This window comes from Odontesthes bonariensis, chromosome 13 (assembly GCF_027942865.1).
Source record: "Odontesthes bonariensis isolate fOdoBon6 chromosome 13, fOdoBon6.hap1, whole genome shotgun sequence".
NCBI classification, from domain to species: Eukaryota; Metazoa; Chordata; class Actinopteri; order Atheriniformes; family Atherinopsidae; genus Odontesthes; species Odontesthes bonariensis.
The window spans coordinates 20,067,367-20,092,724 of record NC_134518.1 but is presented as its reverse complement, the minus strand read 5'-3'; the positions used below and the strand labels follow the sequence as shown (position 1 = coordinate 20,092,724).

At 38.8% G+C, this 25,358-nt stretch overlaps 1 protein-coding gene across 1 annotated transcript in view; it reads left to right on the top strand.

Moving 5' to 3' along the window:
• Positions 1 to 24,918, top strand: part of dock2 (dedicator of cytokinesis 2) — a 94,614-nt gene extending 69,696 nt beyond the window's left edge. Inside the window, exons 27-51 of the mRNA XM_075481438.1 lie at positions 6,029 to 6,127; positions 6,237 to 6,331; positions 7,377 to 7,455; positions 7,609 to 7,709; positions 7,989 to 8,047; positions 8,715 to 8,863; positions 9,195 to 9,280; positions 9,528 to 9,684; positions 11,510 to 11,550; positions 15,034 to 15,124; positions 15,974 to 16,084; positions 16,405 to 16,494; positions 17,187 to 17,291; positions 17,575 to 17,716; positions 18,196 to 18,277; positions 18,504 to 18,588; positions 18,876 to 18,962; positions 19,218 to 19,394; positions 20,063 to 20,146; positions 20,251 to 20,388; positions 21,166 to 21,293; positions 21,458 to 21,662; positions 21,808 to 21,913; positions 22,448 to 22,596; positions 24,193 to 24,918. Of these exons, the coding sequence (XP_075337553.1) occupies positions 6,029 to 6,127; positions 6,237 to 6,331; positions 7,377 to 7,455; positions 7,609 to 7,709; positions 7,989 to 8,047; positions 8,715 to 8,863; positions 9,195 to 9,280; positions 9,528 to 9,684; positions 11,510 to 11,550; positions 15,034 to 15,124; positions 15,974 to 16,084; positions 16,405 to 16,494; positions 17,187 to 17,291; positions 17,575 to 17,716; positions 18,196 to 18,277; positions 18,504 to 18,588; positions 18,876 to 18,962; positions 19,218 to 19,394; positions 20,063 to 20,146; positions 20,251 to 20,388; positions 21,166 to 21,293; positions 21,458 to 21,662; positions 21,808 to 21,913; positions 22,448 to 22,596; positions 24,193 to 24,255 (2,709 nt within the window). The 3' untranslated portion in view covers positions 24,256 to 24,918. The remainder of the gene's footprint in view (positions 1 to 6,028; positions 6,128 to 6,236; positions 6,332 to 7,376; positions 7,456 to 7,608; positions 7,710 to 7,988; positions 8,048 to 8,714; positions 8,864 to 9,194; positions 9,281 to 9,527; positions 9,685 to 11,509; positions 11,551 to 15,033; positions 15,125 to 15,973; positions 16,085 to 16,404; positions 16,495 to 17,186; positions 17,292 to 17,574; positions 17,717 to 18,195; positions 18,278 to 18,503; positions 18,589 to 18,875; positions 18,963 to 19,217; positions 19,395 to 20,062; positions 20,147 to 20,250; positions 20,389 to 21,165; positions 21,294 to 21,457; positions 21,663 to 21,807; positions 21,914 to 22,447; positions 22,597 to 24,192) is intronic.
• Positions 24,919 to 25,358: the final 440 nt, after the last annotated feature.

Below are 25,358 nucleotides of genomic sequence, written 5' to 3'. Positions count from 1 at the left end.
TTTGCCCTGGTTTAAGCATCCGTGCTTGTGTATGTGCCTACATTGACCCTGGCATAGCAGCACAGAAGTGTCAGCTTCTGGGAGTCGAGCCAGGACGCAAACATACACTGTCATAAACACACACCCTTGCTCAGTCAATCACTTTATTTATATCTTTGCATTTCTGTGTAAAACCAGTTTGCCATTGCTCAATTACTAACTCTCTTTTTCTCGTCTGTTTGCTTCGTCTTCCCCTGTGGCTTCACCTCACTCTCCTCTCAGTCACTGTCCTCCCTCCTCTGTCCCACTTTAGCCTGGTCTTCCTATTGTCGTCTTCTTTCATCTTCATTTCTCACACTCACCTCGTCCTCTGTGTCTGGTTGTGCCGCCACTCATCCTGCTTCAGTCTCATTGTCTTTTGCCCATTCATTACAGCTGAGGATGACTGATTTCTTTCTTATAACAAAATAGACGGGAAAAGACCGTAAAAGTAAACACCGTTTTACATCAGGTTTTAATCATTCCAAAATGACGAATGCTTTGTCTTCCCAGCATGGCAGAAATTCTGTGATTGCTAATTAATTTCCTCATTTGTCATGCATCAGCAAAGGGAACATATTTTAGAGTGAATTCAGTCTTTAGAGATATGGGTTTATCAGGACGTACTGGCAACACTTATCCACTTTAGGGATGTAATGCTAATGTCTTTTTGTGTTGTCCTTGTTTACTTCAATTTTAAGCTATGACAGTCTGTGAGATATGTGTTTGAAATGTGGTTGAACATCTAAAGTAATCTTTGAATTTGTTTGTTACTGTCTCCTGAAAGTTTTCTTGATGCAGCATCCTCATGAATGTCCCCCCTGACCCCTCCCCCAACTAAGAGTAACCTGTGATGTATGCGCCACAGCAAAGTGACTCACCTTGTGTTTGGTTTCAATTGACCTCTAGTGAGACAAAGAAATGGATGCGTACATATATAAATATATATTTTTATACATATAAACATGCTTGTTGCAGTGTAGATTGTTTTACCCTACATTGCATAATAAACATGTGCTTAGCAACATGTAAGCTTTGATTACACCTCAGATTGTTGTGTTTTATTTAATTTTTATTACAATTTAAATAGTTTTTGGGAGTGGAGGATGAGAAAAGAAGTATATCATTGCTGAGGAATAGAGGGTTAAGAAAAAATATTGAGATTAAGACTGAGGAAATCTTTGCATCTTTGTCTTCCCTACCCCCCATTGTTCTGTTCACCTTGAACTCCCTCCCTCCTACCTTAGCCTTGTCTTCCCTGCAAGTATCACATGCTAGTGCCTTCTTGTACTTGACTAGGAAGCAGAGGGGTGAGGACACACTGATCTGTTCTCTGATAGACCTTTAAGCCGCACAAGCCACCTATCTCTCTGCCTCAGACAAACACACCGACACATCGACGCACGCAACCGCTCTAATTACATCTCCCCACAAGTCTGTGTGTACCTCTAACCCCTCTCTACGCTCTGTGCTTTTCACCTTAGCCCTTAGGTGTTGGTAAAACACTTGTGTGTGTGTAACATGAGTGAGCAAGAGTCTTTTAGGGAATGCTGCAGGCATCCCAGCAAGACTGTTTTTTTTTTTTTTTTTAGATATTCTCTTTAAGAAAATAATAAAAAATCACAGTTGAGAGCGGCGTAATGATTTTCCACCTGGAGGGATGCCACAAATGGAAGGAAAAAAGGAAATAGGGTGAGGAGAGGAGAAGCAGAACACAGACCTAACTTGAGTGCTGTGTTAAAGGCATCAATAGTCTTGATGTGGAATTATTTGAATGGGTCGCTGCCGTCTTTTGCCTTCTGCTTTAAATTGGAACTAATTTCTTTATGTATTTGGTTCTATTTTGCCGGGTAAAGGCTTCCTGTTTGTGTGTTTTATTTCCCAATTCTCCAAAGAGGCTAAACGTCTCAGACATCTACAATGTTTTAAAAGATGAGAACACAAAAGAAGATGCCAAAATAGTCAGTCTGCACCTGGTAGATTGCCTGATCCGCTGATCCGATGTGTGACGGGTTTGTTTGTATCTGAAAGGTTTTTTTTAGGGTTAATTCATCAGATTAAATGTGGACACAACTGTTTAAATTAAGGCTTTCACAGTTAATGCTTTAATGCTCCGTCTTAATTTTAAATTAATGACATTTAAATTACTTTTAACCGCATCGATCATGTTTGATAGTTGATCCTGCTGGGTATCTTTTGGGGATAAGGAACTTTAAGGCGAGAGTTTTAAAATGTTGAAGTAACTTTTTAAAAAGGGTCAGTGCAAACTTTATGTTTGTAAAGCATTTACGAGCAGTCGCATGCAGTTTTTGTTCACTTGAGGTTTCTTCATCTAATAGTTTGTGGTGCAGCTATAGAATCTTACATTCTTAATAATACCCATAGAATCAACAAATTAAATCGGATGCAGTATAATACGTGTGAAAATAAAAGTCTGTGGCTTTAAATGAATTGATAATTCTAAATGAAACTTTACTTTGTTTTGAGCACAGGCTCATTGAGGATTAATGAGGAGTGAGTAAAGAATGCCCAATGTGTGGTTAGCTGTCCTCGCGTCTTTTTTTTTTTTTTATAGATGAAATTGCACTTGTGATTTTACAAAATTACTGGTCTATTCGATTTTTTATTTATTTTAATGACTGTAAGCTGCCAGATGATGCCAGCTGGACTTAACTGTTTATTCAAGCTCGAAATTTCAGAAGCTGGAAAGCTTTGTCTATTTAGAGGTACATGTGCTGAATCCATCTGTTGGAGGTGATGATTGCGAACTGCAGTCTACACAAATATATCTGCTGTCACTGTTCATGAGAGCACTTGATTTGATTCTTCCTTCACAGCAACAGCAGCATCCCACAATGTATAGTCAGTCATTCGATTACAAAGGCTGTGAAAGCGTCGTCATGCAAACTGATTCTGAATATGTTGTGCACTCTCTATTTTGCAAAGTCTGTGACCTTTTCTCTCTCGCCATCCTGAGGCCAAACATTTCCTTTTTAATCATATTGCAGGTAAGAGTATACTAAAAGTAAAATAATCACTATGTTTTTTTTTGTTTAATTCAGCATATTTTCACTCTGGCACTGAGTGCAAATTGCCGCCTCTTAGTTTCTACTGTGACAAGGTTGAAGTTGGCTTTACTTCCCACGAAGAGTGCTTTTAACGTGAAACTCTTCTTTTGAAGCAACATAGAAACTGCAGCTTTAAATATATTATAAATACCCCTAACTAGAGTGAGAGAGTTGAAAGAGAGAAAATGAAGGAGAGAGGGGGAAAAGAGAAAAAATACCCAGCATCTGTGTCCTGTGATGTCAGTAATCTCGTGTTGTGTAAGGGTGCTGCCTCAACACGCTCTGAACTTCCTGTCTGTGTGACATGCATGATAGTTTTATTGATATGCTGTCCACACCTTTTAAGAATGTCTTTCAATGTGTTAATGAAACACATTCATGCGAGAAGGCACAAACAGTTTGGCCCCCTTGAGCATTTCTGTTATGTTTAGATGGCGTTAAAGGTGATTTTGAGGTCTTCAGAGAAAAGCAGTCGCAGTCAAGTAGGGCAATGTGACATGTGACCTACACTTCACAACACAAACATGCACAGATACGCAAGTACAGTGAACATAAAACCAGAAAGTACTTAGCTGGAGAGTAATTCTGGTAAGTGACTGAGTGTGTGGGTGGGTTTTTAATCCTATTACTGTTCAGCCATTGCACACTAAAGAGGCAAAGATGGAGGAGAGAGACAGGGTCAGATAATTGTGCTGCTAAGTCCTTTCTATTGCTGTCTGCTACCTGGGGGTGGAAGACATCAATTTGTGTAATTTAAACTCCTACTACCATGTCAGCAAAACTGTCATTTACTCTGTTTTTGACATGAATGTTCACTTTCAATGTCAGGAGTTCGTTTTAATGATGTAAGATAAGTTGTTTCTTAGGAGTCCCTCAGCTATTTAAAAAGGATTCAGGCAGGGAGAGAGGAAAAAGAGATGAATTAATGTGAATATGCGGATAGGATCTGGTGTCACCACACTGCAGTGACGACACTCACTAAACTGAGTTTGTGGAGGAATGAGTTATTTATGAACTGAACTCAAACACACATCCTGAAACAAGCTGTAGTCACGCCCAGCCAGATGTCTATGAACTTTTTGGTGCTAGTGAAAACAGTTTGCATGTCTATGTCTGATGTAATATTTTCTGTAAAACTTAGTAACAAAAAATATGTTTTTGTTTTCATACATGAGTGAAATATGGTCTTTGCCCACTACAATTAAAGCAAGCACAAACACACGCCCTGCTCATTTTGAGGGGATGAAAGCTGTCACCACATCAGATGTCATTCATCTTTCATCTTCTGTTGGTTATCCATCATCCCTCATCTCTGTCTCGTGTTTCCCTTTTCTGCTGCCAACCCCAGAGGAAGATTTTACTCAAACTCTGACTTGCAGAAATGCCACTACATCTGCTATGTTCCCTGTAACAGATCAGTTAACTTTCTGTAGACTTGAAAAGGAAAGCACGGAAGAGGAAAGGATCAGAAAACACTCATGTACTTCAGAGGATTCTTGCAAAACGGCACATAAAACAAACTAACAAAAATATCATTGGGGTTTTCTATGTCTGACTCCGACTGATGTCCAAAAAATACCATAACCACTGCCAGAGTAACTGGGATTACACACCTTTCTTTGCTGATTATGCGTCAAATTGAAAGGAAATCGAAAGGGAAAATGCCGTCAACATGGCTGTAGGGGATTGGACTGTGCATCTGTAATACATGCAAACTGTTTTCGTTCTGTCTTTGTTCTTTCATGACGTCAATTATTTATTTTCTCCTAGGTCAGTGTAGCTTAGTTTTTGTCCTTTTTCTTTTTTATTCTTCCTCTACTTTGAGCCCCTCTCAGCATCTTGTGAAAAGATTTGATCTAAAATTTCAATGAATTTTCTTTTTTCTTTTTTTATTTCAGCCCAAAGATATTTTTTTCCCAACATAAGTAGTTTCACACATATTTGTAAATTTAGTTTAAACTTTTTTTTCAAACTATGAGTCTGTCTTACTCTCAGGAGTCATTGCGGTGATTGCATCTTTTTCCTTTTCATCTTCCTTTTACTCTCTTTCATCTTCTACAAACTCTTCGTGTGCTTTTGTGTACTTTCCTTTGGCCATATGCATAGTCAAGTGCTCCTATTGAGAAATGAATGCCTTGTTAAAATCTGAACACTGAAATCCTGCAGTAAATGAATTTTGATTTAGAAAAAAAAAAAAATCAAACAATTTTTCTTAAAGCCCCACATCGTGTAATTTGAAATGATATTTATGATCTTTTTGTATTACTATAAGATATCACACAGTTTATTGGATCTGCCAATTTGCAGCTATGAAATTACCATATCTTTCACTTGACACCACCACATCGAGTTATTTTTTTTAATTAATTCTCCCTTCTTGTCTTTCACTTTGCCTCATATGTGAAATAATCTTCCCTTCTTCTTTTCAGAGATGAAATTAAAGATGTGACCACTTGTTAAGTTTCCCTTTTACAACTTGCTGTGAACTCTAAAAGCTTGCAGAAAATATTTTTAAATCTCACCTTACTATAATATTAACTAATGAACATAATAGAGAAACTGCAGAGGCTGCTACTCCTCCTGGCGATGGCTCTGTTTGTTTATAGCAATTATGATAATTTGTATAACACTGTGGTACCAACCAGTTGGCACATAAAGCATCTTGAAATATAACATCAGAAATGGCACATTTTTGCTGCTGAGAGTGCTATTCTTTTGTTCCAAGTCCTGCTGGCAGCACGAAGTGATGACATTTTTGGACTGTAATAGTAATAATTGGTAAAATCTGCCAAGTGATGGAACTATTTAGAGGGTGTCTTTGAAATCTTCTTTCGCTACCTTAGACGTGATGCTTCAACATTTTTAGGTCTTAGGTCTTTGGCTTGAGATAGCACACAACAAAAGTAATACTGCTTCCTTTTCTTCTCTCTTTACTTCTGTAGTCAAGAGTTGTCTCCTGCATGACGGCTATCCTCAGTCAGATGGATGATCGTCATTATGATACATACATAGAAACCTTCGCTGGAACCTCTGATCTAGTGGTAAGTTGGACTAACATGCTTGCAGATCTCTGTCAGCTATGCATTCAAGATACACAAAAGTCAAGTTATTTTTTAATAATTTTGCTCCTCCCTTAATCTTTTATCTCAGGACTTCCTCATGGAGTCCTTTCTACTTTTCAAGGACCTTATTGGGAAACATGTGTATCCCTCTGACTGGATGGCCATGATCATGGTGCAGAACAGGTACGATACCGCAAGCAAATAGACACTCGCACGTACACAGAGAACCGCAGTTTGCAGTCAAGTCACTAGGCCTGTGTGGGTTGCTGGTGGGCCTGCAGGGCTTGGTGTTGCATTTTAAAGGAGGGTCAGAATTCAAAAGGACTTGTTCATTGTGGCAAACAAACGCAAGGATAAGTAAGAGATAGCAAAGCCGAGATCAAGGCCGCAATGTTGAAATGGCTGATGTGACAAATGTGTCTGTGTGCTGAGCTGACAGAGCAAAAGCTATCAGGGATTTTTTTGTGGTGGAAGCCAGAGGGAACGATAAAGCTGTGTCCGAGGGAAAAGCCAATTGGTAAAAGTGAAAGAAAAGTAGAGGGAAAAACAGGCTGATAAGAAGTCTGCAGACAGGGGTTTGGGAAGAGATGTGCAACTGCAGGGAGAATGTACCACTAAATAGGAAACGAAGGAGGGGAATGAGATGGAGATGGTCATTTGGCTCTGGATAATGATTATAGATTGACAACATTTCACCTGAGAGAGATTGGAACAGCATTGCTCTTTAAGTTAAATAATTATACAGAATCCCATCTCACAGATATACACCAAGTGCTCTTCGTTGAATTGGTATCTTGCTTTTGCTAATTTGTGTACATGTACAAATGCCGCACCTTCCATAAGCATTTTTTTCTAAATATTTTGTTATTGCATCTTTCATCAGTAGGAGTTAATATTAGGACCATGTAAAAAAAAAAAAAAGTCTTAAGAGGAATGTTGAGAATGAAGTCAAGTTGTTGAGGATAAAACTCCTTTTCCATATTATTCACACTGGTAGATAATCTAGAATGTTTCAATTTTATTCTCAACATTTTGTCCTAATTCAAGAAATAAATGCAAGAAAAAAATATTTATCTTTTCCTTTTGCTGGGACTTTAAAACAGTCTAAAAGAAAATAATAATGTAATCCTAATATTATATGTCTGCAATAAAACGGCAACATAAGAACATTTACTACTAGTTTGGCATCTTTTTATGCAAAATGTATCTGCTTGTCTCTCCCCATCAGAGTGTTCCTGAGAGCCATCAATACCTATGCCGACACTATGAACCAAAAGTTCCTCAATAACGATGACTTTGAAGTACAGGTAAGTGTATTTTGTATGAATGGCATCTGTGTTATTTTTCCTGCATAAATGAAATTGATTATTGTTTATTTATTTATTTATTTATTTATTTATATGGGTCTGAATAAAGTCTTCTGCTATCCCTCTCTTTTATCACGCTCCTGCTCTTTGTAGCTCTGGAATAACTACTTCTACTTGGCGGTGGCGTTCATTACGCAGGAGTCTCTGCAGCTTCAGCATTTCTCACCAACAAAGAGGAACAAGATCCTGATCAAGTGAGAGTACATCCATTTAATTTTTCCTAATTGACCACAACAAGTCTTCCTCCACGTGGATGTAACTACCTATTAAAACGTTGTATCACCTGTAGTCTGACATTCAATTAAGGTGAAGTATGCAGCATTATCTTCCCTCAGGGCTTGTTCTGTTTCAGAAGGTAGAAAGATCATTACTGATTAGATAATTATTCTTAATTTAAGGAGGTGACTTCTTGTTGTGTCTCTGTTTCTGTTCATTTCCTCTTATACTCTTTCTCAAACATTTTTTTTTCCCAGATATGGAGATATGAGAAGGCTCATTGGCTTTGCTATACGTGATATCTGGTTCAAACTAGGTGAGAAAAGCCAGTTTGTTGTGTGCAGTATGGATGTTTTTCTTACTCTTGAGAATGTCTTTACTTCATGATACAACTACAAGTCTGTGGATTTTTTTTTTGTACTGACAGATGGTACAAAATCTTCAGTAACTAAGACACTATGTTGCATAGATGCTAATGTAAATAACATTTGTAGCAGTCAGAGAGAGCTGTAAGTAGAAAAAACAGAGGTATGTATTTTGCTGATAGAAGGGGAAAAAAACACCGACTGGTCTATGGTCTGGGGACATAGACCTGAGGAGTTACTGAATGAGACAGGGAAATGGTGAGTCAATAAAAAGACTGTACTCAAGTTTTTATATTTCTCTCTTCAGCAAGTTATTAAGCTTTTTAAGTAAAAGAGAAAAAAAAGAAGGGGTAATTATCTCACATAAAAACTATAAGCTTAAACTTCCACAAATATCAACATCATACTATGAAGTCTGGATCCATATTTCTCTCAGGATGGGATCGGTGACATTAGTCCAATATCCTATCTGTGAATGACATCAGTATTTAGGCCCAGTATCGATGTCGGATCGATCCCAACTCTATGAATCTCTATGAATCTCTCTATGAATTAAGTGACAAACATGTAAATGAACATAATGTGGGATTGTTTTGCGCGTCTGTATGTGTCTTGCAGGCAGTCATAAGATCTGCTTTATCCCTGGCATGGTGGGTCCCATCTTGGAGATGACTTTGATCCCTGATGAGGAGTTGAGAAGAGCCACTATCCCCATCTTCTTTGACATGATCACCTGTGAAAATGCACAGTTTGGGAACTTCCACAAGGTGCATGCATACAGTTTATGACATATACTATATTCTTATTCACGTGTTTCTGTATATTTGGTGAAATACTTTAAAAGACAGACACCTATGTCACTGCTGTGGAAATATACACAAATGAAGAACATCACCTTTGGGAACACAGAACCTACACACATCTTGTTGTCTACCGTTGATTTAATGCGATGCTGCACATAAAAGTAAAAAATTACACCTTGATTAAAATTGCATGAAGGCTTTCTCCTTTTACTGCTCCTCTCTTTTGTTTTTTCCACTTCCAATTTGTTACCCACTTGCTTCATATCTCTCGCCTTGCTTTTTTTCTTTTGTGTAGTTTGAGAATGAGATCATTCTGAAGTTGGACCACGAGGTGGAAGGAGGAGGAGGAGACGAACGATACATGCAACTGCTGGAGACCATGTAGGCCTCAGTATTAGGATATAACATGTCGCATTATGTCAAAAAAGGTTCAATGTTGAATATTTTATGTGCGTGGCTTTCCAGTTTTCTCAGAAAATCTTAGAGTGGTTTCCCTGGTGACTATCTAGAATGTAAAATTAACACTTTTCGCTGGTCTCACAGCAATAACACTCAACACACACATCTCTGAATGTAAACCACTATCAGATGTCGCTGATAATTAAGCTTTGGAATGCTTGTCTGCCAGCTTGCTGGACTGTGCTGCAGAGAAACCCACACTGAAGCCACAAGTGCAGCACTTTGTATCCTTGGTGAAGGGTCTCCTCATTCGTCTCCTTGACTACCGCACTGTGATGAGCGATGACAGCCGCAACAACCGCATGAGCTGCACTGTCAATCTTCTGGTAGGTCAAACCCTCTTTGAAATCAGCAATCACCTGGCAGAGTTGCTTTTGCCTTGATCTTTAAAGACTTGAAAACTTTACACAGTATGTCACCACTCATATGTGAGCTGTGTTTGATTGGGGCTGCCTAAAGGAGCAGCAACCATTTAAGGTACAGGATTGATGAAGAATGTGGATCCTGCAAGTTCAACATGCTGGTGCAAACTTGACCTACGTTAGATCGGAATCTTACTGAATCATTCTAATTGCAGATTTGCATTTATTGACTAACCTTATGATTCATATACTGTACTTTGTAGCAATGAAACTGAACCCACCAGCAAATAAGTGCTGATTTCAGAAATCAGTTGTTTTCCACACACAACAACAACAAATGAATTGGTAATTAATGACTAATTAAGTAACATTTCAACATCAAAGAGTTGACTGTGAAACATTGATCATATGTCATGTCTCTTGTACCACTGTCTTTGCGTTCCTTTTCCACATTTAATCTGAGTGCTGATTGGTCTAAAGATTTTTCTTCATCTCTGGTCTCTGTCTATTTACAGTTGGTTGCATCAGCTTCTGTCTGTTTCACATCCTTTCTTTTATGTGATCTCCTAATCAGATTCTCCCCCTTGATATTCTCAGAGTTAGAAGTGGATCCCATCTACCCACCATTTGATCATTTTTCACAGCAGATTTGAGCCCAATTACAAACTTTGTCTTCCTTTTCCTTTGATTTTTGCTTAATCTTTTACAACTTATCTGTGATTCAAATATTTAGAAGGTTACTTCATGAATAATGGTGAAGTGTTTTGTTGTTTTCTTTATTCTACATTGGAAACCGGCAGCTGGTACATGGCAGAGGTCTTTAACTTGTGGCAGCTTGTGGCAGCTGTTTTATTTATTTAGCAGGACAAAAAAAATATTTCTGCAGGCTACCAAGCACTTGCACACTCTTGTATTCATGCCCCCAAGTCTAACTTCCCTGAGGAGTAACACATGCGGATTCACAAATGCGTACAGTGTTTGTCGTGTATGCTGATGCAGACGCACTTTCAAAAAAAAAAATGTAATGTTTCATTGGATCTGCACCTTTTGAGTCAATTTTGCAATTACAGTGGATCCCCCGAAAAAGAGGTTTCTACACATTGAAGAGCTGTTATTTCTAAACACTTCCATCAATTTGGATATTAATACCTTCAAATTGATGTCCTCACTCCTACATACATATATGTTTAGCAATAAGAATGCATAACTGTAATTTGTTTTGGTAAAAGGCTACCACTTTGTGTAATTTGCTATTTGAAGTGCCGATTTCCAGATATAAAAGCATCACTTCCTTCTCTTGTTGATATATTTATATAGCATCAGTGCCGTCAATGATATATCATGCACTTGCAAAAAATAAAATAAATTAATAAATAAGTCATCATCCAAACAGAGTATTTCAGTATCCAACTCATACTATAAAAAAAAGCTTGTTTTTCTTTTCTTCCACACTGTTACGGTGTGTGCCTGTTTTGCTGGTAATGAGAAGCGGGGTTACATCAGTTCGTTTCTCTCCTCTGTTCTCTGTAGATATCAATAAACTTAATTAAACTGGGAATACTGTGCAAACGCACATGAACACACTCCCACACATTAACTCACACAGGTCACCAGAAGCATGCGGGGAAAAAAACGCGTACTGTAAGGCACCAGTGTGACAAACACTCAGACACATAAATGCTGCCTTACAACACGTACAGTTACTGCAGGTCTTAAAAGGGATATCAGATATATCTGTTACATACACTCACTACCTATGCTAACCCAACCTCTGCTTTTGTTCTTGCAGAACTTTTACAAGGACATCAATCGGGAAGCAATGTACATCAGGTATTTGCACTGCATGCTGGATTTGACATGAAATGTCTTTAAATGGTCTGTGCTGTCTGTGCTGTCTGTGCATGCATGGATATGCATGTCTGGATGTGTGCTCTTGTGTGTCTCTGGCTCTATAATCTGACAGGGGATTATATGAGTTCCACTGAATTAATGTCAAAATCCACAGGATCAGATGGTGGTCTGACCACAGAGAGAACAGAGAGACACATGGTGAGCAAGAGGGAGAGAGAGATGAAAAGACAGAATGCTAGCAAGAGAGAGACCGGAAATGAGGAAATACCGATCCTGTCAGGTTCCTCGGTTTTTTTCAGGGTGTGGCTTTTAAACAAATTAGTTATCTCGATATGTGAATTTAAGCTTGAGCCAGTGGATGACTAACTGATGTTGTCAGCTCTGTTCAGAATACAATCATATTTAACTGGCTAATTAGTCATTCTGGTTTAATTCAGATAAACAGCTAATGCCAGTGTTAGATGTATGCATGTAAATTCAGTATCTGATCTTATAATAAACGTGCACAACAATCTATAATAAAAACCAAAAGCTAACTATGCTGTGGCCCAGTGTATGAGCAATGCCACATTACATCAGCAGATTGTAAAAAAAAAAGTCAAAAATACAGCTAAGCAGTTTTTGAAGTAACCCGATGCTGACGGAGACAGCAGCCCATCTGCAAACCGACCACATTATCGGTGCATGATTTCATCATCTATGGCACACGATATAATCAAAATATTCAAAGACTTTTGTGCAGAGACGCCACAAGACCAAAAAAGCAGAACTGAATGGGTATCGTTTTCAGGCTCTCAGGCGGCGCTGCATTAAAAGAGAAACACATTAATGTTGCTGAAAATCACTCCATGAGCCCAAGAACATCTCTGAAAAATGTTTTCAGTAAACGACTCTTTACTTCAGGCACAAGCCCATTTTTTTTACTCTGCTGTGCAATAAAAGCACAACTAAACATGATACAGAAATGTTGCTACCCTCTCTGAGGCTGAGGTAATTGATGATGGACTGAGGTGAAGTGGAAAGCAACCCCATGGTCTGAGCAATCAAAAATTGGAAATCACAGACGCTATTGTTAAAGCTGCAGTCTGCAACTCTTTTTCAAGCATAATGCCTGGAACTGTCCTGGGATTCTGAAAGTAGTACATTAAATACCCCAATACAAAAAAAAATTAGTTCTCTAGGTCCCCTATATGTCCTGCTAGGTCCCTCCAAAGCCAGCAGGTTTGTTTACAAAATTGTAGACCGGACCGGTAAAAGGTAACCAATCAGGTTACGAGCTGGGCTCTGCTGCCTGTCAATCACCGATTGTGCACGCGCGATACAAGGTAGGCTCGTCCCCACGCTTATTTATCTGGACTATTGAACTTCATTACGGGCTAGTCTACTTACTGTGTCTTCCATGATCGCAAATGACAGGTGAGTTGATGAATGAGGAGTCGTGTAAGCGCATCTGGCATGCACGTAGACGTGCACGAGTTCTCATGTGTTTTGATGGGGCGGGACAGGAAGTTGAATAACTTTTTATTTTTCGGTTAAAAAATAAGCATTTCTTGCATTTTGCGACTACGGAGGTCACCGTTTTCAACTTCAAGCGTTCTGATAGATCATGTAAACTCTTAAAATGCCAAAAATTAGGACTTTACGTATGACAACAACAAATCCTGCAGACTGCAGCTTTAAGGAGCAGTGACCACCCACAGCTTAGAAGGCAGCATCAGTTGTGGAATGGTATGAATGTGCTTTAGTGTACATGGTGAGGATAACTTGCACATCTATTATGGCAACATTAAAGGTTTTAAAGCAACGGACTATATAATTAAAAAAAAAAAAAAAAAAAAAAAAAGCTTTGCTGATACCACATTCAAGATTAGCAACATCTGTTTCCCTTTTTTAACTATTTTAGTTGCATCATAGGCTTTAGATTATTTAGAAATGATCCCATACATTCTTAAGAGCATTTGGCCCCATTTGTTTTTGGAAGCATCTGTTGTTTGTTGTAACTTAGTGTAGAATAAACTATAGTGTAGAATAAACCTTTGAGACCAGCAGAGTATAGGGGAGTGAAAAGCTGCATCTTGCTAAATTTGGCTTTTAAAAACCATGTCAGTTCTGAGAGGCCTGGTCCAGGCAGAAGGAAGGAGGACAGAGATGTAGGAGGGGTGAAGAGGGAGAGGACGATCGGGGAGTAAAGGAAAAAAAAGGACAGCAAATTAGATAGACATAGACAGCTGCAAGTTTCGTGAGATGAAGGCTCTAATCGACTTTAGAGGGCTAGAGAGTTTTTACTTTTTTTAATTTACACGAATACTAACTAGACTGTCATAACCAACAGATCAAGTGAACAAACCCCCAGCCTGAAATTCATTAGAGCTGAAAGGGATAGAAAATGAGGCTTTAAAAAAGAATATGGTAAATCAACTGTTGATCTGAGTGCATCCTTCTTGCACAAACTGATAGGGGATTGCTTATTCAGAGGCACCAATGCACCATTGCTTTTCTACTTTGTCATAGAAGCTTTATCAACAAAGCCTCGTCTCTGGCCATGGGGCGAAAAATTTCTTCTCCTGTCAAAAGCCTAATACAACAGAAATACATAAAGTAAAAGCAGGAGCAGACCCTTGTGTTGCCATTTTCTTTCCTGAATGGATTTGATCATTTTTGTGCCTTCTCATGCGTTCGTGAAAATACGTATTTCTGTGCAATTTGAATTTCTTTGAATTTTTTTTTAATTTGCACACCTCAGCTTTATTTGGGATTAAATAGCTTTGTCATTTCATCTGGCATTTGAGAATGACAGTCTTTGATATTCCAGGGTTACCAGCCGTTTCAATTAATCTACTGATGAATGTAAGAGCTTGTTAAACTTGATCGTGAGATTTTATTGTGGTATAGCAGATACCAAAGATACTGTTGTAGTGGTCAAACGTTTCTGGGTTTTTTTTTTTAATTTTTTGCAACATATAGATTATTTTACATCCTAGAATATTCAATCTGCTTAACCACCTTTTTTAATAAGCACAGATCCAAATGAAATCAACATAAATGGAGGAATTTTTACTAAAAAGCAGTTCTTTAAAGTAAACACAACAAACAGTCTGTACTCCTCTGGTGTCTCCTCAAACTTGCCTCTGTTACTGTTAATGTTGCTGAACTTGACGGTGTATTGGGCTACAAACACCTGTCAGACCTGTAAAAGGCATACGGCGTGATAAATTGTGCTTGTATGTTTTCTCTTGTGTTTGCACTCTTGTGTATGTACTCATGAATAATCTTGTGTACTGCATGTGTTTCAGGGCATGTGTGTGAGGGAGGCAGAGAGACAGGCACACAGATACATACTATTCATTAATGCTATATTTGCAGGTCTTCAGGTTGCCCAACACTGGCATCTTGTGGAGTGATGCTGAAAGTTTGCTTAAAATTTGGTTGACCTGACTTTTCTTTTAACGTGCATGTCTTCAGGTACTTGTACAAATTGAGGGACCTTCACCTGGAGGGTGAAAACTACACAGAGGCAGCTTACACCCTGTTGCTCCATTCCCGTCTCCTCAAGGCAAGGCACACTCACACACACATAAAGACATGTTTTGTTGTCGGTCACAGTTTCTTGCTCTGTCTAATTACTTGTCTGCCTGCAACAAATGATATGTTTGTTTTTTTATCAGCTGATAAACGGTTGCTACATCGCTGGCCTCCAAATGATGAAGCTCTGAGGTGACTTTATGGCATTGTGCCGGCCTCTGCAGCTATATCACTATGGTGATTGATACCGTGCACTTGCACAGTCAGTGTGTTTGTGTGTGAGCTGGTGTGCATGCGTGTGTCAGAGTGTGTTTGACCTTTTTTGTGTCCTAGTCTCATTTATAGGACATTTACAGGCTCACAAAAAAGTCTGGGGAATAGAAGAATCTCTTACTCCTTTTCTCCTCCTCTTTCTCTGTAGTATTGCAGAATCAAATAAGCTGATTTTTACAAGCTCCATTTGTCCACAATGTCAGTGATATCTCTTTCATATTACTGGAAAGAGAAAGCTGTCACATTCAATCTGTTTTCATCTTCTTGCTCACTATCCAAAGCAGATTAGACATTTTGGGAAACCATCGTTGACTTTCTCGTCTGATTTTCGGAACAATTTTTTCTATGTGATTTATCTAATAGAAGATGAGCTATTGTCGGATTTATATAATGAATGAACCACAGCTTTTTCCCCATACTCTGCTTGGGTCCAACATTGATTTATTATAATGAAGAGGCTCTGATCCTTAAGCTCTCTCTTCTCCGAGTTGTCCTGATAAAGGAACTTTCTTTTTCTTTCAGCATTGATGAAGTTATTCGTACACTTACCGGACTGTCTTTTTTTTTTTCTTCCATTTCTCCATCTTCATTTCTGCCCCTATCTCAGTGGTCAGACGACAAGTGTAGCCCTCAGTTTGAGTTCCATGGCTCCCAAACCCAGCGGCAACTGAAAGAAAGACTCTACGACGACATCATTGACTACTTTGACAAGGGCAAGGTCTGTATGGTTTTAGACTTTTTTATATGTCACTGTTTATACTTCCCTATTTAAACGTATCTCCATGGTGTAATGCGGTTATTTGGAGTCATGACTCTCCAGAGCCTCTTGCGGAAAGATTCATCATGTGTGTAGTGTGTTGGTGTCAGATTCAATGTGCATTCACCATGAGGGCTTTTTGATCCCTGAAGCATAAATAGAGACTTTCCAACACAGACACATAGAAACAGATTTTCATTCGATGAATTCCTGCCACAGCAGCTGTTGCTGATGGTATGTTAAAGGACACCTCTAATTCTTATGTTTGTGCGTGTTTCTAGATGTGGGAAGAGGCCATCACTCTGTGCAAGGAGCTAGCAGAACAGTACGAAAATGAGATCTTTGAGTACGAATTACTCAGCAAGAGACTGGTAATACACCACAATCGTAAACCTTCATATCTTCAGCACAACAATCGTGATCACATGTTTTTGCTGTTCCCCATGTTCCAGTTTTACTTTGCACAGTTCTGAACTTCAGAACGTACTATTCCCAGTAATACATTTACATGCACTGTTTCATTCAGCTTTAGAATTTGTTGCTTTCATATCTAAAAGTTTGCTTTGGTCTTCTATAAATACTATGACCCCAGCAGTGTACTTCCTCATTGCTAGTTTCATCTACTTCAGATTGCTCCGACTGTAACTGCTCATTTTGTCTTCACAATCCTGCTCGTGTTGCTTTCATATCATTTCATATCACACAGTAGAATTGTCCCCCTTCAGAGCCCAATTCTAACTACCACCTTCTCCTTATCTCCTTCTCATCGAACATCTTGTCCCCCTCCCCAGCGAGGCAAAATCCCCCCCTCTCTGTATATGACTGCCGCAGTGGCTCTTTCAACTTATGCCAAATTTATGTGGTTATATAAATGACAGACATTGCCCTTGGATGGTGTGCACTGTTTTTTCCTGCATCTATCACCCTAACAGGCCCAGCATTCTGCTGAGGATAGCTTTGGCAATGGCATGAACTGATTAAGCTGCCCTGACTGCTCACAGTGCACGTATAAAACTCTCCCTTGGACTCATCCTTGTTGTTCTCTTCCTGTCTCCCCCTGCAGGAAAAACAAGCCAAGTTCTATGAGAATATTATGAAGATCTTAAGACCTAAGCCAGACTACTTTGCAGTGGGCTACTACGGACAAGGCTACCCTCCTTTCCTCAGAGTTTGTTATTTATTTCTTTGTTTGACACAAATTAACAGTGTTCAAATAAATGTTATTACTTTGTGCTTTGTGGAAATAAAGTGAATTATAATAGCTATCATAAAGAATATTATCAGTTTTCATTAAGTAGACTTTTTAAGGTTTTAATTAGTGTCTGCTCTCTCTTGTGTGGAGTATTCTCTTTATGAAGAATTCTTTTCAGTCTTTTCAAAATGGCGGAATATAATGGATTGTAATCTTTTCATTACCATTGTTAACACGCGTTCATTTATCTTTTTCTCAGAACAGGGTGTTTATCCACCGAGGTAAAGAATATGAGCGCAGGGAGGACTTCCAGAACCATCTGATGAGCCAGTTCCCCAGCTCTGTGCGCCTCAACACGACCACCATGCCAGGAGATGACATCAAGAACTCTCCTCATCAGAGTATCCTCTGGGCGGCAAAACACAAAACCACATATGTGAAAATGTTAATGATTTACATGATCTGCAGCTTTCACAGTCACACTTGCTGTCATTAATGAATAATTCTTAACATGCAGTACCAATGGGATTTCTAAGTGTCTAGGTGACAGCAGGCATCTGAACCAATATAAGATGAAATATTAAGATCTGCTTGGTGACAGTAACTCATAAAAAGGAAATGTCACAAAACCTTTTCACCCACAAACACAATGTATCTATACCAGAGATTAGATCTGTGACAGGATAAATCCTTTTATCCTGTCACTTCTATTCTGAATTGACACAGAATTTTGGTTTGCTTTTGTTGTCTCGATACGTCAGACTCCAGTGCTGGAGGTCGGACACATCTCTAAACGATCAGTTTGTAAACTCTGACACAGGAATAGTGAGAAACCATCTATCATACTGTGAGAGCATTTTTTCTAAGCCATGTCCCCCAGATATTCAGTGTTTCACAGTGCAGCCCGTCCTGGAGATCCCTCCTCGCTTGAAGAACAAACCTGTCCCTGACCAGATCATCAAGTCAGTGCTGTTTAACTCTGTACAGTTTCATAAGATGAAATGTGCCTGCAAAATGTTAACTCTGCTAGTTCTTATTATCTATATAAACTACATCGCCCTTTGTTGTAAATTATTTATTATCTTTGAATAATTTATTTTTGCACATCTTTGCTTCGTTGTACCCTGGTGTGCAATGATAATAAAGTCTATTCTATTCCATTCTATTCTGTCTTCTTACACAATGAAGCTTCTATAAATCCAACTACGTGCAGCGTTTCCACTATTCCCGACCTGTGAGGAAAGGACCCGTGGACCCAAACAATGAGTTTGCTGTAAGTTAATTGTCTCTAATGAAAAGATTCACAAGTCTGGCAACATGGATCATGACAATGTTTCAGATGCTGTTGAATACTTGCTGAAATAATTAATTCTTGCTCTATGAGATAATATTGTATTCAGCAGTTGTAGAGAGTACACAATGTTAAGACATCAGCTTATGTGAAAAGGTTTCAGATGAGCAGCTGAGACGAAACATCAGGTTCAGTTATTACTGCGATGTGCTGTTTAATGAAATTAAATCATTCTGTTTTTTTCTCTTCTGTCTCTCTTTATGTTTTAGTCAATGTGGATTGAACGCACAACCTTCACCACTGTGTATAAGCTGCCTGGGATCCTGCGCTGGTTTGAGGCAACTGACATGAAACATGTAAGTCTTTGGGGCAGGTTTTTAAACCATCTTTGGCTTACATTTTTGCAATATACGCTATTATTATTATTATTATTATATATTAATGTATATACAACATAATTTCCTGTGAAACACATTCCCTATTTCACCCTTGCTGATGGAATTTGTTCCATCAGCAAGTACCTTCACAAACATTTCTTCTAAAAACCTGCAATGTCACTCCTCCCCCCCCCCCCTCTTCCTCATCTTCTACCTCCCTGTCTCCTTCTCTAGACAACCCTTTCTCCATTGGAGAATGCCATAGAGACTATGGAGTCTACCAACGAGAAGATTCTGACCATGATAAACCAATACCAGGCTGACTGGAGCCTTCCCATCAACCCCCTCTCCATGCTGCTCAATGGTATTGTGGACCCGGCTGTCATGGGGGGCTTTGCCAAATATGAAAAGGTAAATTGTCAGCTCGAAAAGATCAGCCTCCGTATCAAACCTGCCATAATTTGTTGTCTGAAAATGAGTCCTTGCTAGCTGTTGTAAGATGTATTTTGGCTGACTTACTGTCGCACTTTAGTACCACGAGGCAGATGAAGATAATGCACTCGGCCAAAAATTTACCATCTCAGAATGAGACTTTACTAAGTTATCAAAGCTTAGGAAAATGTCTTCATGTAACACTCATGATGACTTAAGCATCTAAAATGTGGGTCACTTCCAAGCCTTATTTTGCAGTCCAAGTCTTTTGAATTAATTGTACTTTTTGGGGTTTGTTGTACTGTATTCATAACTTAAAGCACTCTACAAAGAATGTTATCAGTGTGCTCATAAAGAATATACATGTGTGGAAAAGTCAGTTCGATGTGAGTTACAGTTGATACCTGAAAAATTAAGATCTTTCTCCATTTGAATATTGGATTATTGTCCTTGTTATGTAAAAGAGAGTTTGATATTATTGTCAAAATATTGTTTAATTTGCTTCTCTTTATCCATTTGTTAGAAAATCTGATGACCTTTTGGGTCATATTTAGGCTTCAAATACCGCTTTACAATCTGCCTGAGTAGGTGAACACTACAGCTATTATTATACTTTGAATTAATTTCGGATGTTTCCCCTGAATCAGGCATTCTTTACTGAAGAGTACACTCAGCAGCACCAAGAGGACAAAGATAAACTGCTGCGGCTCAAAGACCTCATTGCATGGCAGGTACGGAACAAGTTAAAGCCCATCCTCACACATCCGCGCGCCCTACATATGGTTTAGCACTTTCACGTGTCGTTTTTCTGACTCAAGAACTTTTGTGTTTGTAGATCCCATTGTTGGGTGGAGGTATCTCTCTCCATGGGAAGAGAGTGACAGATGACCTGCGTCCTTTCCACGAGCGCATGGAGGAGTGTTTCAAGCAGCTGAAGAAGAAAGTAGAGAAAGAGTATGGAGTGAGAGAATTGGTAAGAATGAGGAAAAGAGTTGAGAGAAAGAGAAAAGAATCAAATGTGGGAGAATGAAAGCTTATTACCTCAACACTGCGTTTCTGTAACCAAACATCTCTTTTGCTTGGAGGGCTAAACATAATTACTGTAGTGAAGCTATGATAATTAAGTTGCAAATTAGCTTACTGAGACAACTTTATTCATCAAAGTACTCTTAAAACCCCTTGAGTGGCGTGTTTATACTTCTGAATTTCTCTACAACCAGAAGAAAGTTTGAAATCTTTGAATGGGGGCAAATGTGGATATTAACTTCTAAACTGGTTCTGCCCTTGGGGAGAAATTACACTAATGAGAGGGGGGTTGGTATACTGCTTTAAGAGTGACTTTGCTGTAGGGACAAATGATATTGGGAAAAAATGTGAGATGCGGTATGATTGTTTTGTTGATGATTTATATTCATACAAACAATTACTTAAATATATGGTTGAGGTCGTTTAATGAGGGCTGCATTCCACTTTCACATCTCTGCATGTTAGTTAGTTGTAGAACGTGCACAAAAGCAAGTAGAAAGAAGCCCTCTTTTCAAGTCAAAATGTCTTTGTAATATTGATGCTGTGCATGCTGATACTGCGATAATGATGCATCCTTTATATATTGTACAACCCTACTGTTTGTTTTTCTATTGTTTCTGACATGTACTTTAACATTTTCTTATTGTTGACACTTTATCGCTATATAGTCCTGCTACTGTGGTTTTGAATTTCACATTGTTACAATTTCTCTGCCTTTCTCCAGCCGGACCTGGATGAGAGAAAGTCCACTCGTCCTCGCTCCATGCTGCGCTCCTTTCGTCAGTCCATTATCTCCATTTCGTCACTGCAGGGATCTGAATGTGGAACGCCAACCAAGACCCATGCTGACAGGTGGCATAGTTTAATTATTTACCTCAAACTATTACTACTTTTACTACTATCCAATGCTACTACTACTTTTTAACTGATTAAAAAAAAAAATCCCTCTCGATTAACATGAAAAATAAACAGTAGTTTTGAACTCTTTACTTACGCAACTACCTATCTCCTCTCAGGGAGATCCCTCCTGAGTCACCAAATTGGACCTCCACCCTGCAGCGCTCCAGTGGAAGTGTTAGTATGTGCAAAGTGGACGAGGGAGTGGTGACAGTAGGTGATGCAGAGGTCAAACTGAGGAAGAGCAAGAAGAAGAAGAAAAGGAGCAGCATGATCTTCATCACAGAGGAAAGAGAGAGAACGAGTACACTGGACTGTAAACGGGTGAGTGTTATTGATAGTGGCACGAGATTGGGAGAGAAGGACATCAGGGGAGAACTGAGATGATGGCGTGTAAATTTTGGAGTCATAAAACACTGAGTGTCTGTTGAAGGGCTGCTCGGTTTTATGTGATCTCTTTTTCCTTTAGCTGTCCAAGAAACAGGAGTTCCGCAGTGACACCAACTTGTCTGAGCCAAATGAAGGAAAGGAGGTGCTGACCAATGCCAATTCCAGATCTCTGCCGGCCATCACAGGTCTCATTCTCACACACATGCACGCACACACACCCCCCCCCACACACACACACACACGTCAACCTGTGGCACACAGCAAACTGACACTGAGTTGCATCTGCAGAACAAGGACCCACGAATTAAAAGCAAAAAAGTCATCACCCTGTGACAAAGTGTTGTTTTTTCTGGAAAGATGTAAAATAAAAAAAAACAAACAGATGCATGAAATGGGCAGCCATTTCCTCCAGTTTATGTCATTTTATTAGTTGCATAACCCTGCACTTAAAGTGGTTCATCAAACCACAATGTATTGATGCTTTGCTGGCATCTGGCCATGATCGGACAAGCTAAGCCAGCACAGACTGTGATGTTAATTCACAACCTCAGATTAGCACCTCCTGCAACAACTGAACAAACACACATCGAACAGTGTAGAACAGTTGAGAGAGCGAGCAAGTCCCCAAAAATGTCTTACTACAGGAACAGACAGCGCATTTGTTGCACGCTGCTAATAGGTGATACGTAAAGACTGTATCATGCTTTTCCTTTATCCAGGGCTGTCCTTGTCAGTGCTTGGTGGGACAGAGGAGATGGACTCATCCAGAGCCAAGAGGGACAGTAAGAGTATGTCTGTCTCCGCGACCTCTGACCGAACAACAGACAGGCGCTCAAAGGGCGTCATTAACCTGCTCTTCAAGTCTAAGGTAGAGGAACAAGCCAACGTGTTTAAAATTGTCTGATAGACATTAAATAGAAATATATGGCAAAGGGCACCTCGACTGCTCTCTGATTATCGCTTCATTCTGAATATTTTTTTGAGTTAAGTTCATTATCTGATGACTTGCATCATATTAATTGAGCAATCATATTAGCTTTTTTCTTTTATCTATAAGAATACAGATACATCTATTCAGCCGAGCATTGTGCAAGTTCATACTTCACAAGAACTAATTCAAAGTTTTAAACTGAATTAGCTGAAGTTCACAGTTCACCATTTGAAATTCTGAACTTACTTAGTTTGTGTTCCTAAAATGAAGTACATCACATTTGTTTCTCATTCCTCTAAATTGTCCTTCTTAAAAGGTACAGTGCTATTAAGTTCAATATCATGGGCTCAATGACCGTCTGAGCAGACGCCTGTGCGTCTCTGCATTTATGTATTTCATCATTAACTCAAAATCAAACTGTAAATGAGACAAAATGAAAAATCTAAATGTTTTATTGCTTAGCCTACTTATATTTGATAAAGTTTAAGAGTTAATTTTTAAAGGTTAAATTGCATCAACTTTGTCTTCACCATTCTTATCAAGCTTTGCTGCTTCTACCAAGTTAAATAAAACATTAATGGCTCTTAAATATCATAAATTGCAGAGCTGAAATCAGTTTACATGTATCATAGGTCAATAATATCAGTATATTTGTAAAACTGTTCTCTGGTGCCAGTGGAGTAAGGAATCAGCCTCATAGTCCACTATAAGATTCATCAATGCCCAACACATTGCATCCAAAATACGCAAACTCACTATTTTCTGTGCTGCCTGCCTTCCTCTTGTCTATCGTCCCACTATCTGCATATTGACATTTTCACACACCGACTAAAGCATATTAGCTAGCAAAGGGCCAATGACAAACTTGCAAAATTAGCCTATGGTAACCTCATCAGCAGTTAAACATTTGCATCTTCAGATCAAACAGCAACAGCAAAATACACCTAAAGGAAACTAAGCAAATAGACCAGTAGCTCTGTGAAAAAATGTGTTGTGGGAACATGACCTCAGATAAAATCATACTTTGTGGCAGTGCAGGACACAGATGAGGACTGAGTCGATGAGTGCATAGCTGTCTGTGCCAAGGCCAAAACAAAAGTTCAACTTATATTACAGGTGCTCTCCTCTGACTTTTCTGATGAGCAAAGTCAGTTAGAGTAAGCTGGAAGGCCTGACTAACTCCTTTATAGTATTCATCAGTGTCTTCTTGGTGTCTGCTATATATTTTTTATATATACATATATATACTGTATATATATATATACACATACATACATACATACTACTTAGTTCTAAGATGTCTGTGTCAGTTAAAACTGCTGCGTACACTTCAAAATTCACAGAGCATGTGAACACCACTCTTAAACGTGCTCATTTAAACGCATCTTATTTAGAATAGTTTGGGCATTATTGAAATGTAAGAGATTAAAATGCATTGGCAGTTATAAATTTTGCATTATTTTATGACAAGTGAATTTTGTCCTCATGAAGAAATATTGTACTTACATAATGCATCTATGTTTATATCAACAGAGCTCCAAATCAGAGGATGCGAAGCCCAGCGATTCAGCCAAAGACAGCCACAACCATTTCTGAAATCTTCTGTTTCAAGTTATTTCTTCGATTCTTTCACTGATAAGCATTTGTTTTACTTTGGATTCAAGCCTGCCGTCATAATGGAAATCATGCACTCACTCACTCACTCACTCACTCACTCTCACTCTCTCAGTCACTCACTCTCTTAGCCTGCTTGTCTTAGTATCACTGTTGCTTTGATATAACTGATGTTACCTATCAATAAAGGCTATTTTTGTTCTGTGACCTTTTTTTTTTTCTGGTGATTTGAATGATTCCTACTGAAGCTAAATGCCATCATACAGCTTTTCAATCAATTCTGCTTATACACGAACGAGCAAACACAAACCACCCCGCCAATGCGCTTGATTGAAAAGCTTCTTATTATACAGTTTTCAGCATTGTTGTGACTGGAGTTAATGAGAAAATAATAATTCAATAAAGCACAAAGGTTACCGTGTCCTCCCATAGGCCTGCCAAAATGCTCTGGCACCAATGCAACAAACAAGAACATAATGAATTCAAATAGTCAACAAACTGTGGGGTCTGTGTGTGCTCAGTCAGTTTGTACAACAATGGTAAATATGTGTTTTCCCAAGTAAAACCTATTTTTGTGCAGCATTTGGTTACTAGTAGTATAACATTTTTTTTTAAGATAAAGAGAAAGCATAGAGAAAGCTTGAATTTATATTGCTTTATGAGATGTCGCCATTGGCCATTGTTAACTGATAAAATTGATTCTATCCTCAAAACAACCAGGAGTCTTTATTGGAATGTTAGTTTCATCTCAAACAACATGTTTTTGTCTAACTAGTGCAGTGACTTCAACAGTTTAGAAAAAACTGAGAAAACCTCAGCAGTAGCCTATATAGTTCCAGCACCCAACTTTCTTTATTCTTTTCAAAAAATGTTATCTGTCCGGATTAAATATTGCGTTTGAAAGTGCTCGGAAGAGCTGAGCTTGCTCTTTCCCCCATGCCTTCAGGCTTCTTCCAAAACCAAGCAAACCTAATCACTTCCCGGTTCTTTGTGAAGGCCATTTCACAACAACGTTGAGATAAGTCTTTTCATCTAACTCGGCCAGATTTGGGATTAAAACTTGCATGATGCCACTTTTTAGGACC